This window comes from Tachyglossus aculeatus, chromosome 18 (assembly GCF_015852505.1).
Source record: "Tachyglossus aculeatus isolate mTacAcu1 chromosome 18, mTacAcu1.pri, whole genome shotgun sequence".
NCBI classification, from domain to species: domain Eukaryota; kingdom Metazoa; phylum Chordata; class Mammalia; order Monotremata; family Tachyglossidae; genus Tachyglossus; species Tachyglossus aculeatus.
Genome location: NC_052083.1, coordinates 10617763 through 10633270, shown reverse-complemented (window position 1 = coordinate 10633270; position 15508 = coordinate 10617763). Strand labels below are relative to the sequence as shown.

The 15508-nt window shown below is 46.4% G+C and overlaps 1 protein-coding gene across 1 annotated transcript in view; it reads left to right on the top strand.

Annotated features, from left to right (window-relative positions):
* The window catches only part of GLI3 (GLI family zinc finger 3), a 233771-nt gene extending 218536 nt beyond the window's left edge, over nt 1–15235 (top strand). Inside the window, exons 14-16 of the mRNA XM_038760678.1 lie at nt 5383–5673; nt 10622–10949; nt 12863–15235. Of these exons, the coding sequence (XP_038616606.1) occupies nt 5383–5673; nt 10622–10949; nt 12863–15222 (2979 nt within the window). The 3' untranslated portion in view covers nt 15223–15235. The remainder of the gene's footprint in view (nt 1–5382; nt 5674–10621; nt 10950–12862) is intronic.
* The last annotated feature ends 273 nt before the right edge of the window (nt 15236–15508 follow it).

Below are 15508 nucleotides of genomic sequence, written 5' to 3'. Positions count from 1 at the left end.
ATTTTAGGTAGCAGATAATATGCTCTTGGGCTTTTAGTGAAAAAGCATCTGCAGGAAGCTTGCTTTGTAAAATAGTGCACTTTTGATAATAGAGGAATGCTATAGCTCATGCTTTTCATGATTACTGTTTGATTAATAGCCCATCAAACAGGGTGTGCACATTTGAAAGTGCACGTCTGTGTGTCTGTATGTATATGTATGTATACATATATGTATATATGTATGTACATATACATATATATACATCTACCTCTGTAAAATGTATTGCTTAAGAAAGGGAAGAGGAATCATTAGGATATATAATAGTAGTTATTAAGCACTTACTATGTGCTAAGCATAATATTAAGTACTGGGGTATATAACATATAATCAGGTTAGACACAGTCATGTCCCACGTGGGCTTCAGAGTCTGAGGCAAGAAGAGGTATTTAACCCCCATTTTATAGATGAAGAAACTGAGGCACAGAGAAGATAAGTGACTTGCCCAAGATCATACAGGAGGCAAGTGGCAGAGCCAGGATTGGAATCCAAGAACCCTAATTCCCAGGCCCACACTCTTTTCACTAGATCACTAGGCTACCCTGCTTCTCATGCATAGTATAATATGCATTACAATTTGGTGATTAAAGTTGAACACTTTGAGAATTATGGTTGCCCTATCAGAGTGTCAATTACATTTAATTATGTGAATTAAAGTAGTCTTTTTTTTAGGATCTGTTCATTATTCTAACCACCCATTCTTCTGCCTGACCTTGACTGCATTTTCAGCAGTCTGGCTTCTACAACTAGAGTTGTTAAGTTTAGGCACTCGATATCCACCCTCAGCCTCAGAGCACTTGTGCACTTACCTGTAATATATTTATTTATCTGAATGTCTGTCTCCCTCTCTAGATTGTGAGCTCCTTGTGGGCAGGGAACACATCTACCAACTCTGTTGTACTGTACCCTCCCAACCAATGGGAATAGTTATCTTCACATAGTAAGTGCTCAATAAATACCAGTGATTGATTAAAAAATAATCTGTAAGCATAAAACTATTCCTGTGCAAGATTCAAATTAGTTTAGGACTCTAACACCAGATTACTAGTTGTCTTTCTCACTGATTAAAGTATATATAACAATAAGGATGATGGCATTTGTTAAGCATTCACTATGTGCAGAGCACTGTTCTAAGCGCTGGGGAGGATATAAAGTGATCAGCTTGTCCCAAGTGGGGCTCACAGTCTTAATCCCCATTTTACAGATGAGGTAACTAAGGCACAGAGAAGTTAAGTGACTTGCCCAAAGTCACACAGCTGACAATTGACATAGGTGGGATTTGAACCCTTGACCTCTGACTCCCAAGCCTGTGCTCTTAACACTGAGCCATGCTGCTTCTCTAATATATAGTATATTTTATATATACCATATATTATATTAATATATGGACCATATATTATATTAATATATGGTAATCAGTTTATTTGTCACTTGTCCAAACTAGCCCCATTCTTTTTTCCAACTATCTTCTCTCTTTGCTGTTGAGTTTTTTCAGAATTACAAATTAACACCTTGAGGACTATAGTCTGCTTGTTCTACCATACTCTCCCAAGCACTTTGTACAATGCTGTGCACCCAATAAGCATTCAGTAAATTGATGGATGGATTGTAACCTGTTAGATTCAGTTTCTATCTCTGCTCAAATCTGCACAGTACCAACCTACCATTAGTGGCCAATGAAATAGTAGGATTAATATCATTATTCTCATCATTAAATAATAATAATAATAACTGTGGTATATAATAATGATGATATTTGTTAAGCTCTTACTATGTGCAAAACACTGTTCTAAGCACGGGGGGGATACAAGGTGATCAGGTTTTCCCACGTGGAGCTCACAGTCTTAATCCCCATTTTACAGATGAGGGAGCTGAGGCACAGAGAAGTTAAGTGAATTGCCCAAAGTCACAGAGCTGACAAGTGGTGGACCCAAGATTTGAACCCACAACCTCTGACTCCAAAGCCCGTGCTCTTTCCATTGAGCCACAATGCTTCTCTGCTATGTTAAGCATTTACTATGTGGCAAACCTGTTACAAGATGATAATAGCAATAATAATGATGTTATTTGTTAAATGTTTACTAGGTGCCAAGCACTGTACTAAGCGCTGGTAGATACTAGATAATCAGGTTGGACACATTTCTTGTCCCACATTCTAAGTAAGAGGGAAAACGGGTTCTGAATACCCATTTTACAGATAAGAAAACAGGCCCAGGAAATTAAGTGATTTGGTCAAGATCATACACTAGGCAAGTGATAGAGCTGGAATAATGAAAAATGATAATTATAATGATATTTGTTATGGGCTTACTACAGGCTAAGCACTGTTCAGTCAATTGTATTTACTGAGTGCTTGCTGTGTGCACAGCACTGTACTAAGTGCTTGGGAGAGTACAGTATAACAATAAGTGTGGCTCAGTAGTAAGAGCCCAGGCTTTGGAGTCAGAGGAGGTGGGTTCAAATCCTGGCTCCACCAATTGTCAGCTGTGTGACTTTGGGCGAGTCATTTAACTTCTCGGTGCCTCAGTGACCTCATCTGTAAAATGGGGATGAAGACTATAAACCCCACGTGGGACAACCTGATTACCTTGTCTCTACCCCAGTGCTTAGAACAATGCTTGGCACATAGTAAGAGCTTAACAAATACTATAATACTAATAATTTCCCACCCACAAATAGCTGTTCTAATACTGGAGTAGGTACAAGGTTATGGTTGGACACAGTCCCTGCCCATCTTGGTGGAGGGATTAGGATTTAATCCCCATTTTCCAAATAAGGAAACTCAGGCACAGAGAAGGTAAGTGACTTGTCCAAGATCACACAGCAGTCCAGTGGCAGAGCCAGGATCAGACCCAGGTCTTCTGACTCCCAGCCCATGTTCTTTCCCATAGGCAGTGTGGCCTCCCCATATTCTCACTTCCCCATATTTTCCTTTATAAGAGATTTTTAAGGGAAGAATGGGGGTAAAATTCCAAATGGTCTCAAAAGGGATAGTTAGCATTTTTTTAAGGGTGCAAACCTCACCCTTCCCTGAATTATGTCCAGGTTATTATTATTATTTTCATTATTATTATTATTTTGTAAAGCGTTTACTATGTGTCGAGCACTGTTCTAAGTGCTGGGGTAGATACAAATTAGGTTCCTGTCCCACACAGGGCTCACATCTGTGTAGGAGGGGAAACAGTCATTGAATCCTCATTCAATGAGGAAACTGAGGCAGAGAGCTGTTAAGGGACTTGCCCCAGGTCACACAGCGGGCACCTGGCAGAGCCAGGATTAGGACCCAGTTACTCTGACTCCCAGGCTAGTGGTCTTTATCCTGGGACGTGCTGCTGCTAGTGGGGCAGCTGTGGAGCAATTGTTAATTTCTAAGGATTGGTGGATTTGCAAAGGAACCAGATGCAAACCAGCCCCGGGCCAACCTGTCCAACACATAACCTAATGATTTTACACAGATAAAATTCCCAGAGATTGGGGGAATAACTAGGAATGGATCATTTGAGAAATGACAAGCTTTGTTCAAAAACCAGGGTAGGCGTTTTTGCATGTTTGACAACTCAGGTAACTCAAAATCTCTTTTGAAGACTTCTTGACCCGCCATTTGGAAGGCTGGAATTTTTTTTTAGGTTAAAATAGTTATCAGCTGTGCGGTTCGGCCTCATTGTTAAAATCTCAAAAGTAGATATTTTCTCTTTAGAAGTCCTTTCAGTCATTTTCCCCTCATTTGGGACTTTTTTTAAATGGCATTTGTTAAGTGCTTACTAAATGCCAGGTACTACACTAAGCACTGGGGTAGATAAAGTTAATAAGGTTGGACAAGGCCAATGTTCCACATGGGACTCACAGTCTTAATCCCCTTTTTGCAGATGAGGTAATTGAGGCACAGAGAAGTGAAGTGACTTGCCCAAGGTTACACCGCAGACAAGTGGCAGAGCTGGGATTAGAACCCAGGTCCTTCTGATTCCGAGGCCCAGGCTCTCTCCACTAGGCCATGTTGTTTCTCATGCTGCTTTTTGTAGGGCAAGAGATTATTTTCATCATCATCCTCATCATCACCATCAATGGTATTTATTATTATTAATAATAATGATAATAATAATGGTATTTGTTAAGCGCTTACTACGTGCCAAGCACTGTTCTAAGTGCTGGGATAGATGCAAGGTAATCAGGTTGCCCCACATGGGGCTCACAGTCTTAATTCCCATTTTACAGTTGAGGTAACTGAGGCCCAGAGAAGTTAAGTGACTTGCCCAAAGTCACACAGCTGACAAGTGGCGGAGGTGGGCTTAGAACCCGTGTCCTCTGACTCCCAAGCCCGTGCTCTTTCTACTAAGCCATCTGCTTCCCAGTTACTTATTGAGTCCTCACTGTGTGCAGAGTACTGTTCTAAGCACTTGGGAGGGTGCAGTACAACAGAATTGGGAAATCTATTCCCTATACACAACGAGTTTATAGTTTAGAGGAGGAGATAGATATTATATATAGATTATTTGTAATATATAATTTTTAGATACGCACATAAGTGCTATGGGGTTGAGGGTGGATCAAATATCAAATGCCCAAAGGTCACAGATCCAAGTGCATAGATGATGTAGAAGGGAGAGGGAGCTGGGGAAAAGAGGAACTAATCAGTGAAGGCCTCCTGGAGGAAATATAACTTTAATAAGGCTTTGAAGGCAGGGAGAGTGGTGGTCTGGCATATATGGAAGGGGAATGGAGCTCCAGGCTAGTGGGAGAATGTGGGAAAGGGGTCGGTGGCCAGATAGATAAGATTGAGATCGAGGCATAGTGAGTAAGTTGGTTCTAGAGGAATGAAGTGTGTGGGTTGGACCATAGTAGGAGAAATGCACAAGTGATTCTGCACCCGGTATTTTAGGGTTTGCTAAATTGATTCAAAGTTATCTTCTCATTTGCTAACGGCTAATGTTCAACTGACATTTGTTGCCATCAACTTTATGTCACCAGTAAATTCAGTGAGCGGCTGAGGACTGTTTATTATTATTATGATCATCATCATCATCATATTTGTCAAGCGCTTACTACTAAGTGCTGGGATAGATACAAGGTAATCAAGTCATCCCACATGGGGTTCAGTCTTCATCCCCATTTTACAGATGAGGGAACGGAGGCACAGAGAAGCTAAGTGCCTTGCCCAAGGTCACACAGCAGACAAGTGGTGGAGCGAAGATTAGAACCCACCTCCTCTGTCTTCCAAGCCCGTGCTCTTTCCACTAAGCTACGCTGCTTCTGTTAGATTTCCAGCAGCCTTGAAGTGCCTGGAAACTCAGTTTCCTACTGAAATAAAGTCTCACCTCTATTTTTTTTGTACGTGTCATCTGACAGAAACCGTATGTGTGCAAGATCCCAGGCTGCACAAAACGCTACACAGATCCCAGCTCCCTCCGGAAACACGTGAAGACGGTCCACGGCCCCGAGGCGCACATCACCAAGAAGCAGCGTGGTGACGTCCACCCTCGTCCTCCACCCCCCCGAGACTCTGGAAGCCATTCCCAATCCAGGTCACCTGGCCAGCACACTCAGGGGACGGTTGGCGAGCAGAAGGACATCAGCAATACTACCTCAAGACGGGAAGAATGCCTGCAAGTGAGAACTGTCAAGTCCGAGAAACCGATGGTACGTGCCGTACTTTGCTTCTGATTATCCTTTTTTTTAATGGCATTTTTTAAACACTTACTATGTGCCAGGCACTATACTAAGTGCTGGGGTAGATACAAGCCGATTAAGTTGGATACAGTTCCTGTCCCATATGGGGCTCACGGTCTTAATCCCCATATTATAGATGAGGGAACTGAAGTACGGAGAGGTGAAGTGACAGGCCCAAAGTCACACAATGGACATGTGGTGGAGCCGGGATTAGAACCCAGGTCCTTCTGACTCCCAGACTTGTGTTCTCTCCATTTATGTTGAGCTGGATTCGTTGGGAGGGCCAGGGCTAGCTCATTCATTCGTTCATTCAATCGTATTTATTGAGCACTTACCGTGTGCAGAACACTGTACTAAGCGCTTGGGAAGTACAAGTTGGTAACATATAGAGATGGTCCCTACCCAACAACGGGCTCCAGTTCAGTGGTTCCCCCTGCAAACCCAGCACCTTGGAAGTGGGTCTGAAGAGAATTCAGGGTTGCTGACTCTCCGTCTCTTGCCCTACTTATGACTGCCTCTCCTGATAGAACTGGATCACTTAGAGGAACGAGAATTAGCTTCTTTAAAAAACTTAATCGGTTATAGATTGGTAGCTATTGAGCACCTGCTGGTTTCACGACTTTAAAGAAGGCTAAAAGATCCAGAAATATAGGTTGCAAATCCCATTATGGCTTTGAAGGATTAGCCACAATGTCTTTTCAGACACCTGTGTGAAACATTGCATTAACAATATTGTTAATAGTTTTCACAGTTCTCTAAGCAGTGAGAAATTCTCTTTAGTGTTCCTGACCAGCCCATTTTTCACAGTGCTGCCATCTTCCTCTCCAAATCACTCCTCACTTCCCTCTGGTGTTCCTGATCACTGGGCTTAGAGAACACAAGAGCCTGCCTGCTATAACTTCATTCATTACTGTAAATTCTTTCCGAGGTCCTTGGAAGATTGAACAATGGCTGGCACATTTTTAATTCCAAGCAAGAGGCTGAGGAAGCCTCGGTTTCAAGAGAACAGAGTAGGTCAGTAGTAGATGACTGTACCAAACGATGTCACATTCCAAGAAAGAGTTCTCTTATGCTGTTCACTCCTGCAGAGGGAGGGAACACCAGATCCTCCAACCATGTCAAGATGAAAAATCTTCACAACTAGCTATTCAGAGGAATCAAGATTCAAAACTAAATCTGTCTTAATGAGTGGGGAAATAGGAAATTCATGGGAATGTATTTCTAGTCCCTCACAGGTCCACCAATGTACAAATCATTTTCTCGTCTATAAATGTTAGAATGGGAATACTGCCAAGATTTTCAAAGTAAATCATTTCTAGTCCCGGCTCTGAGAGTAGTATCATCTCAAGACAGTGCTGTTCAAAATGCATTTCATAAGCTAAATTAACTTTATATGCAGGCATTTAATTCATCCTTAACTGTAATTTAGATGGATGCATTTTCTTGGATTTTACTTGCTGCATGAATTAATTTATCTCATTTTCTCCATACTAATCCAATATCTCTTCTTTCTAATGCCTTTAAATGTCTTGCTCTCACTTCCTAAGGACAGTGGGTAATAAGGTGAGGGTATTTTAACTTCTTTTATTTTTCAATTGAACATTTCATTTTTTAAAAAATCCTCAGTCATCTCATGGTATCACTAGTAGTGAGCATTCAGTTCACACATCCCAAACGCAGATTATTTGGAGGAATGGATTCATTCTTTGCCGGGTGAAAAATATGGATTTGAATGCATGTCCCATAACTCCACATTCGCAGGCCTGAAGATCACTGCATACCAGATCAGTCAATCAAATCAGTGGTATTTATTCATCATCCGTGGTATTTGTTTAGTACTTAATGTGTAGAGCACTGTACTAAATGTTTGGGAGAGTACAAATCAATAGAGCTGATGGATGTGTTCCCTGCCCACAAGGAGACAGACATTAAAATATATAAATTATGGCTATGTACCCAAGTGCTGTGGGCCTGAGGGTGGGATGAATATCCAGTGCTTAGAGGGATAAGCCAGAATGTGTCTCATCAGCCAGGTACGGATCACCATCCTTTCTAAAACTGACATTCTCAAATACTATTTGGTCCTTTGTAAGTTTCCAGCGCGATACTTCTTGAGCCAGACATGGGTCCCATCTGGTATACAAGTTGAAGGTCTGAAAACATTTCCATTACCACTTCATCATAGTATGTTTGAATTAAATTGCTCTGGGTAGAAAAGTTTATTTGAGTTACCAGCACTGGTTGCCCCTTTGTGTCCCCAGTACGATCTCTCTCTCCTTGTCCTTTGATCAGAAAACCTTTGAAGGCAGCTGATCTACCCCGCCAAAAAAACACCAAGTCCTTCCAAAGGGACAACCAACTCATCTATTTCTTGACTACCTCATGATATTGCTTGAGATACTCCCCACACCCCCACATTAGAAATTGTGTTACACTGAAAGACAGCATTAACACAGTCAGCCTTTCTGTTATATTTATTGAGCATTTACTGTGTACAGAGTATTGTACTAAGCCCTTGGAAGAGTGCAGCAGAACAATATAACAGGCAAATTCCCTGCCCAGAAGAAGTTTACAATCTAGAGGGGGAGACAGACATTAATATAAGTAAATAAATCACTAATTTATTTAATGGTCTTGACACTGCTTCACTCTGTTTGGCTGCCCAAGTCAATCCGTTTGAGCTTTGTTGATGAAGTAATTTCAAAATTGAAGTTACAGAATTCCCAGTTTAGAAAGTTTTACACCAGGAAAGGGAGGTTTCAGCTGTTAGCCTGACTACAGACAGTAGAAGGCAGCCAGTACTGCAGGAAAGTGAAAGGAGAAAAAGATGCAGATGGGGCAGCCTCGCCCCTTTAATAGCCTGCTCTAGAGACTCTCTCTTGGATTTCTTTGGGTGTTCTGGATTTCACAGTAATGGGAAAACCACTAAAGAAGTGTTTGAAAAGCAACCCTAGACTATCCTGGCTAATGGGGCCTGGTTCACCTAGGCAAAGGCCTGCACACAGCTCGATGCTCTGGGCTGAACGTGTTGCTGCCCTCACTGCTGCTGTTATCTCCAGGCCGTGGTAGGAGCCGGGTTGCTGGATGAGGGAGAGGAAGGGTGGTCTGAGCTGGGTGTCTCTCCTATTGTACCCCGCTATACCCTATGGAGAGTGAGAGTGTGTGCACACACATCTCTAGGGAAGATGTGTATCGGTTTCTGTTTATCTGTTTTTGTTTCTGTCTGTCTCTCTCACTCTTCCCCAACTTTCTTTCCTGCTTTCTTAATAATGGTGGTATTTGTTAAGCACTTACTATGTGCAAAGCACTGTTCTAAGTGCTGGGGGGGCTACAAGGTGATCAGGTTGTCCCACTTGGGGCTCACAGTCTTAATCCCCATTTTACAGATGAGGTAACTGAGGCACAGAGAAGTTAAGTTTCTTGCCCAAGGTCACACAGCTGACAAGTGGCGGAGCCGATATTCGAACCCATGACCTCTGACTCCCAAGCCCTCGCTCTTTCCACTGAGCCACGCTGCTTCCCCTAGCCTTGGACCACACACCCTTGAAAGTCCTGTTGCCACTAATATTGCATCTTCAGAATTAAATGGAAATAGCTACATTCACCAATTTCATTTTCATTTGCTGCATCTAAGAATGTACTCAAGATAAACACTTAACAAATGCCAACATATTATTCTGGGGGCAGTTGCATAAAGTATATATAGTGAGTTGTTTCTGGAAAAATATGTGTGTGTGCGTGCGCACGTGCTTGGGTGTGTCAATAGCCTGCTCCAGAGACTCTCTCTTGGATTTCTTTGGGTGTTTTGGATTTCACAGTAAAGGGAAAACCACCAAAGAAGTGTTTGAAAAGCAACCCTAGACTATCCTGGCTAATGGGGCCTGGTTCACCTAGGTAAATGAAATCCACAGATAACACGTAAATCTCATTTTAACAATGATTCTCAAACTTTGCCCCCTCAAACCTTTTGCAGTTGGCTAACAAGGGCACTGGCCAACGAACAAAATTTCCTGATTTGTTTTGAGCCGATGCTCTTCTCTCCAGTCTACTAGAAAGCAGGGAGCTGCCTGCAAGAGGGTTGGTGGAAAGTGAATCAATCAATCAATTAATCAGTCGTATTTATCGCCCACTGTTGGGTAGGGACTGTCTCTATATGTTGCCAATTTGTACTTCCCAAGCGCTTAGTACAGTGCTCTGCACATAGTAAGCGCTCAATAAATACGATTGATGATGATGATGATGATGATTTATCGAGCATTCACTCTGTGTAGAGCACTGTACAAAGTGCTTGGGAGAGTAACTACAACAGAATTAGTGGACACGTTCCCTCCCCGTAACAAACTTACAGTCAAGGTCAGGGAGAAGCCACCATTCTAGAGTTCTGCCAACTGGTCTCAAGCAAACCAAAATTGTCTCTGTTGTCACCAATTCTTTTATGTGACCGTATGCCAACCCCTTTACTAAGCACTGAGGTGGATACAGGATAAGCAGAGAGGACACAGTCCCTGACACACATGGGACTCACAGTCTAAGTAGGAGTGAAGCAGGTGTTTCATCTCCATTTTAAATATGTAGGAACTAAGGCATAGAGGAGGGAAGAGACTTGTCCAAAGTCACACAGCAGGTAAGTATACACAGGGATAGGGATCGCCCTCAGGGAGAAAACCAGAAAAGACAACAACAGGAGCTTGTGTGGCAGGACTAAAGTGCCTGCATCCATCCAAGCTAGACCCAAATGGTGCCAGTCTCTCTGGTGGTTGGCCTAGAGAAGCATCACCATAGGTGTTTCCATCTCATTCAGCTCTCGGACCATGCGAACCATGTCAGCGTGTTGGGCAGAAGTGGGAACTTTTGGTTACGACCCCTTTGTTTGCCAATGCCGTAGTCATTTCCTGCCCCATCTCTCTCGCCCCAACAGACATCTCAGCCAAGCCCTGGTGGTCAGTCTTCATGCAGCAGCGAACAGTCCCCCCTCAGCCACTATTCCAACAGTGGGATCGAACTTCATCTGACCAATGGAGGTAGTGTAGGAGACCTCAGTGCCATAGATGAAACCCCAATCATGGACTCAACCATTTCCACCGCAACCTCAGCACTTGGCTTGCAAGCCAGAAGGAACGTGACAGGGACTGAATGGATGGAGCAAGTGAAATTGGAAAGGTTGAAACAAGTTAATGGAATGCTTCCGCGCCTGAACCCCATTCCACCTCCCAGAGCCCCTGCCCTTTCTCCTCTCATTGGAAACGGTAAGATCCATCTCATTCCCCCGAGCCATCTGAACGGGCCTACAAAAAACTGGGAAACTTCACAGAGGTGGATTTTAAGAAAAATGAATTGGAAACGGGGGGTAGAGGGAAGCTTTTTCTATCAGTCAGTCGAATTTATTGAGTGCTTACTGTATGCAGAGCACTGCACTAAGCTCTTGAGAGAGTACAATGCGACAGAGTTGGTGGACACAGTTCCTGCCCACACTTTGACTTTTCTTGCCTCTGGATTTTCATTCATTCATTCAGTCATATTTATTGAGCACTTACTGGGTGCAGAGCACTGTACTAAGCACTTGGGAAGTACAAGTCGACAACATATAAAGATGGTCCCTATCCAACAACGGGCTCACAGTCTAGAAGGGGGAGACAGACCACAAAACAAAACATGGATCTTTTCATTCATTCATTTTATTGAGTGCCTACTGGGTGCAAAGCACTGAACAAAGTGCCTGGGAGAGTTCAGTATAGCAATAAATAGACACATTCCCTGCCCTGGGGTGGGGGGGAATTGAGTATGGGGAGAACAATGATTTGTTGGATTTGGGAGAGATTTCTAAGCTGGGGTAGTAGCATAGGTGATGGAATAGAGGTTGAGCTTACAGTCTGGAGACAAGCTAGCAGTCTAGAGACGAGCTTACGGACTAGTTCTTCGTGCCACAGAGTGTTGCCAGGTGGGTCTTCCCAAAAAACCAGCAGAGCTCTTCTTTCAAGATGCCAGTTAACAGCGGGTAGGAGGTGGGTGGGGGTTTGGTGGAGAGAAGAGGGGCCTTCAGGATAGGGCGCTGGCCCATACAAAGGCCATGATCCTTGATCTAATTACTTTCTGCAGCCACACTGTAACAGGAGAGGAAGCAACCCTTCCTGGACAGAATCTGCTCGCTGGTTCCCTAGAGTTCATATCTGAGGGTCAAGGAAGAAGAACATAGGGGAATTAATAGTAATAATTGTATTTATTGGATGTCCACTGGGGACGATGCACTTTACTAAGAACTATGAAGTATAAAATAAAGAAATGACACATTCTCTTCCCATGAGGAGTCTAATGGGAGAGACAGGTAGAAAAATATTTTTTAAAATCGAGCGATCGAAACAATGTAGGTACCACTGAATAAACCAAAGTCCTGAGGATGGGAATAAATTGGCACAAGTGCTAGAGATGACTGAAGTGTGTCTACAGCTGAAAATTGATTAAGGAAGGGTTTTGGGGGAAAATGGGAATCGGTGAGGGGGGAGAATTGAGTACAGGCAGGACAGTGATTTGTTGGATTTGGGAGAGATTTCTAAGCTGCCGTAGTAGCATAGGTGATGGAACAGAGGTTGAAGAGTCAAGAGTGAGGTGCTGTTAGAAGATGAGGTGAAAGCAACAGAGAGTGAACGAGTGAGTAGTGAGTGTCTGCAGCTCATCTAGCCTGAACACGGGGTGCCCATTGAAGGGACCAGTCCATGTTAGGGATGGAAGAAGTTTTTTTCCTGGTCCAGGCCCTCCCCTGTTGGCATTTATTCAGTGAACTAAGTCTCAGAATGATGTCTCCCTCTCTCTTCCCTCCACTCTCTCCCCCATCACTCTCTTCCCCCTTCCCTCTTTTTCTCTCCTCTCTCCCCACTCTCTCCATCTCTCCCCCTCTCCCTTACCTCATCTCTCCCTCTCCCCCTCTCTCTTTCCTCACTCCCTCACTCCGTCTACCCCCTCTACCCCCACTCTCCTCACTCTCTCCTGCCTCTCCTCCTCTCTTTCCCTCTCTCCCCTCTCTCTGACCCTTTCACCCCTTTCTCCCTGTCTCCCCTCTCTCCCCGTCTTTTTCTTCACCCCTTTCTCTCTCGCCTTCCATCTCTCACGCCTCCTCCCTCCCTCTCTCGGTCTCTCTCCATCTCTCCCTCCATTTTCACCGCAGGCATCCAGTCCAACCCCAGCTGCAGCTTGGGAGGGCCCCTGACGATCCTGCCCCACAGAAACGAGCTGTCGAGCGTGGACATCACCGTGCTGAACCTGCTGAACAGGCGGGACAGCAACACGAGCACCATCAGTTCGGCCTACCTGAGCAGTCGCCGCTCGTCCGGGATCTCCCCTTGCTTCTCCAGCCGAAGATCCAGCGAGGCCTCCCAAGCGGAGGGCCGGCCCCAGAATGTGAGCGTGGCCGACTCCTACGACCCCATCTCCACCGATGCCTCCCGGCGGTCGAGCGAGGCCAGCCAGTGCGATGGCCTACCGAGCCTCCTCAGCCTCACTCCAGCCCAGCAGTACCGCCTGAAGGCCAAGTATGCGGCCGCGACCGGCGGACCCCCGCCCACCCCACTGCCCAATATGGAGAGGATGAGCATGAAGACCCGGATGGCCCTGCTGGGTGACTGCAGGGAATCGGGGGTCTCCCCACTGCCCCCGGTCCACCCTCCCCGGAGGTGCAGCGACGGCGGGCCGAACGCTTTCGGCCGTCGGCACCTGCTGCCTCAGGACGTGCTGGGGAACGGGGTGAGGAGGGCCAGTGACCCCGTCCGCACCGTCTCCGAGAACCTCGCTCTGCCACGGGTTCAGCGCTTCAACAGCCTGAACAGCTTTAACCCTGCCGTTTTGCCTCCGTCCTCGGAGAAACGCAACCTCGCCCTCCAGAACTACACCCGCCCCGAAGGCGGTCTGTTCCGTAACTTCCACTCGTCCCCCTGCCCCCCGAGCATCAGCGAGAACGTCCCCCTGGAGGCCCTGACGGTGGAGCCCGATGCCAGCCTCCACGACGAGGACTTCCTGCCTGACGACGTGGTGCAGTATTTGAATGCCCAGAGTCAGGGCGGAGGGTACGAGCCTCACCTCCAGGGCCACGTTCCCGATGCCAACAAGGCCCCGCATGGGACGCTGATGGGAACTGGGCCCGGTGGATTGGAGCAGGCCCACCTGCCGGAAGGGCAGCTCGGCCAGCCGTATCACGCTCCGGAGCAGGCCGCCGAGGAAGCGAGTAAGAGCAACCTGCCCATCCAGTGGAACGAGGTCAGCTCGGGAAGCGCCGATCCCATGCCCTCAAAGTTCAGATGCAGCCAGCGCCCACCTGGGCCCCAAGCCCGAGCCTTTGGACTGTACAACAACATGGCTAGCCAGCCTCGGAACCTCCTGAGGAACGGGGCGGGGGCGGGCCAACCCAACGGCTATCAGCAGCTTGTGGAAAACCACAATGGCTACGGCCCCCAGGAGCACCTGCTAGTCACCGGCCCCTCTGGGGGTACCGGCGCGTCTGGCAGAGCTCTCCATTTCCAGCCCGGGAAGGCCCAGCACTATGGGGAGAGTTTCAACCAGCAGCCGATGGTTTCTGGGGGCCTGGATGGTTCCTGTGGAGTCGCGATCCAAGGGCAGAAGCTGAGAAGCAGCAACGGGCCCACGAACGGAAACCCACCGAGCTTTGGCCCACCGACGGGGCCGAAGCTGCCATGCGGAGTCAGCAGCTTGGCCAACGAGGCGCAGAGTCGGATAGCGCTGGAACCGGGCTACCTGCAGGGTCAGCCCGGAGGAGAAGGCGTCCACTTCCAGGGAGTTGGGCGCTCCGGTCAGATGATGTTAGGACCGGTCAGTCCTACCTCGCAGGCCAGCCCGTGTCAAGGGCCGCAGAACTGCCTCCCAGCCCCCCACGGCCTCGGCAACCAGCCATCGGGTCTGGCGGCCACCAAGGGCTACCAGCCGTGCCCCAACTTCGGGGGCATCAGGCGACAAAACATGCTGAGGAACAGCTTAGCCCAGCCCCCAGGACACGTCGGTGAGGCCAACCCTGCTTGCAGGGTAAACGGCATTAAGACAGAGGCGCAAAGTCAGCCCCAGCCGCTCTGCTCCAATACTCAGAATTACTCTGGTCAGTTCTATGACCAGACCATGGGCTTTAGTCAGCAAGACATGAAAACAGGTTCTTTCTCCATTTCAGAAGCTAACTGTCTGCTACAAGGGACTGGGCCTGCAAACTCCTCCGAGCTGCTTTCCCCAGGCACTAACCAGGTGTCCAGCACGGTTGACAGCCTTGACGGCAGCAGCTTGGAAGGGGTGCAGATTGATTTTGATGCCATCATAGATGACGGGGATCATGCCAGTTTAATTTCGGGAGCCCTGAGTCCGAGTCTCATTCAGAATCTTTCCCACAATTCCTCCCGCCTCACCACTCCACGAGCGTCTCTTACATTCCCAGGCTTGCCAGTTGGCACGACCAACATGGCTATTGGGGACATGAGTTCTTTGCTGACCTCCCTTGCAGAAGAAAGCAAGTTTCTTGCTGTTATGCAGTAGACATTGGGAAACACACACACACACACACACACACACACACACACACACACACACCCCACACACACACTCTCTCACATACAATCTTTAGAAGTTGGAAAGGCAAAATTGACTCTGATCTTTTTTTTTTTAGTTGTGTATGTTTTTTAGCAATCTCATCTCACCTGAATGGGATGTCTCAAGTATATTCCTTTTATGGAAAAGGACTCTGCCAAACCCTACAGTGTTCTAGGGAGAAACTGTCTTCCATTTCAATTTTGAATCAGTATTGTTCTGCCTGCTTTGCCTT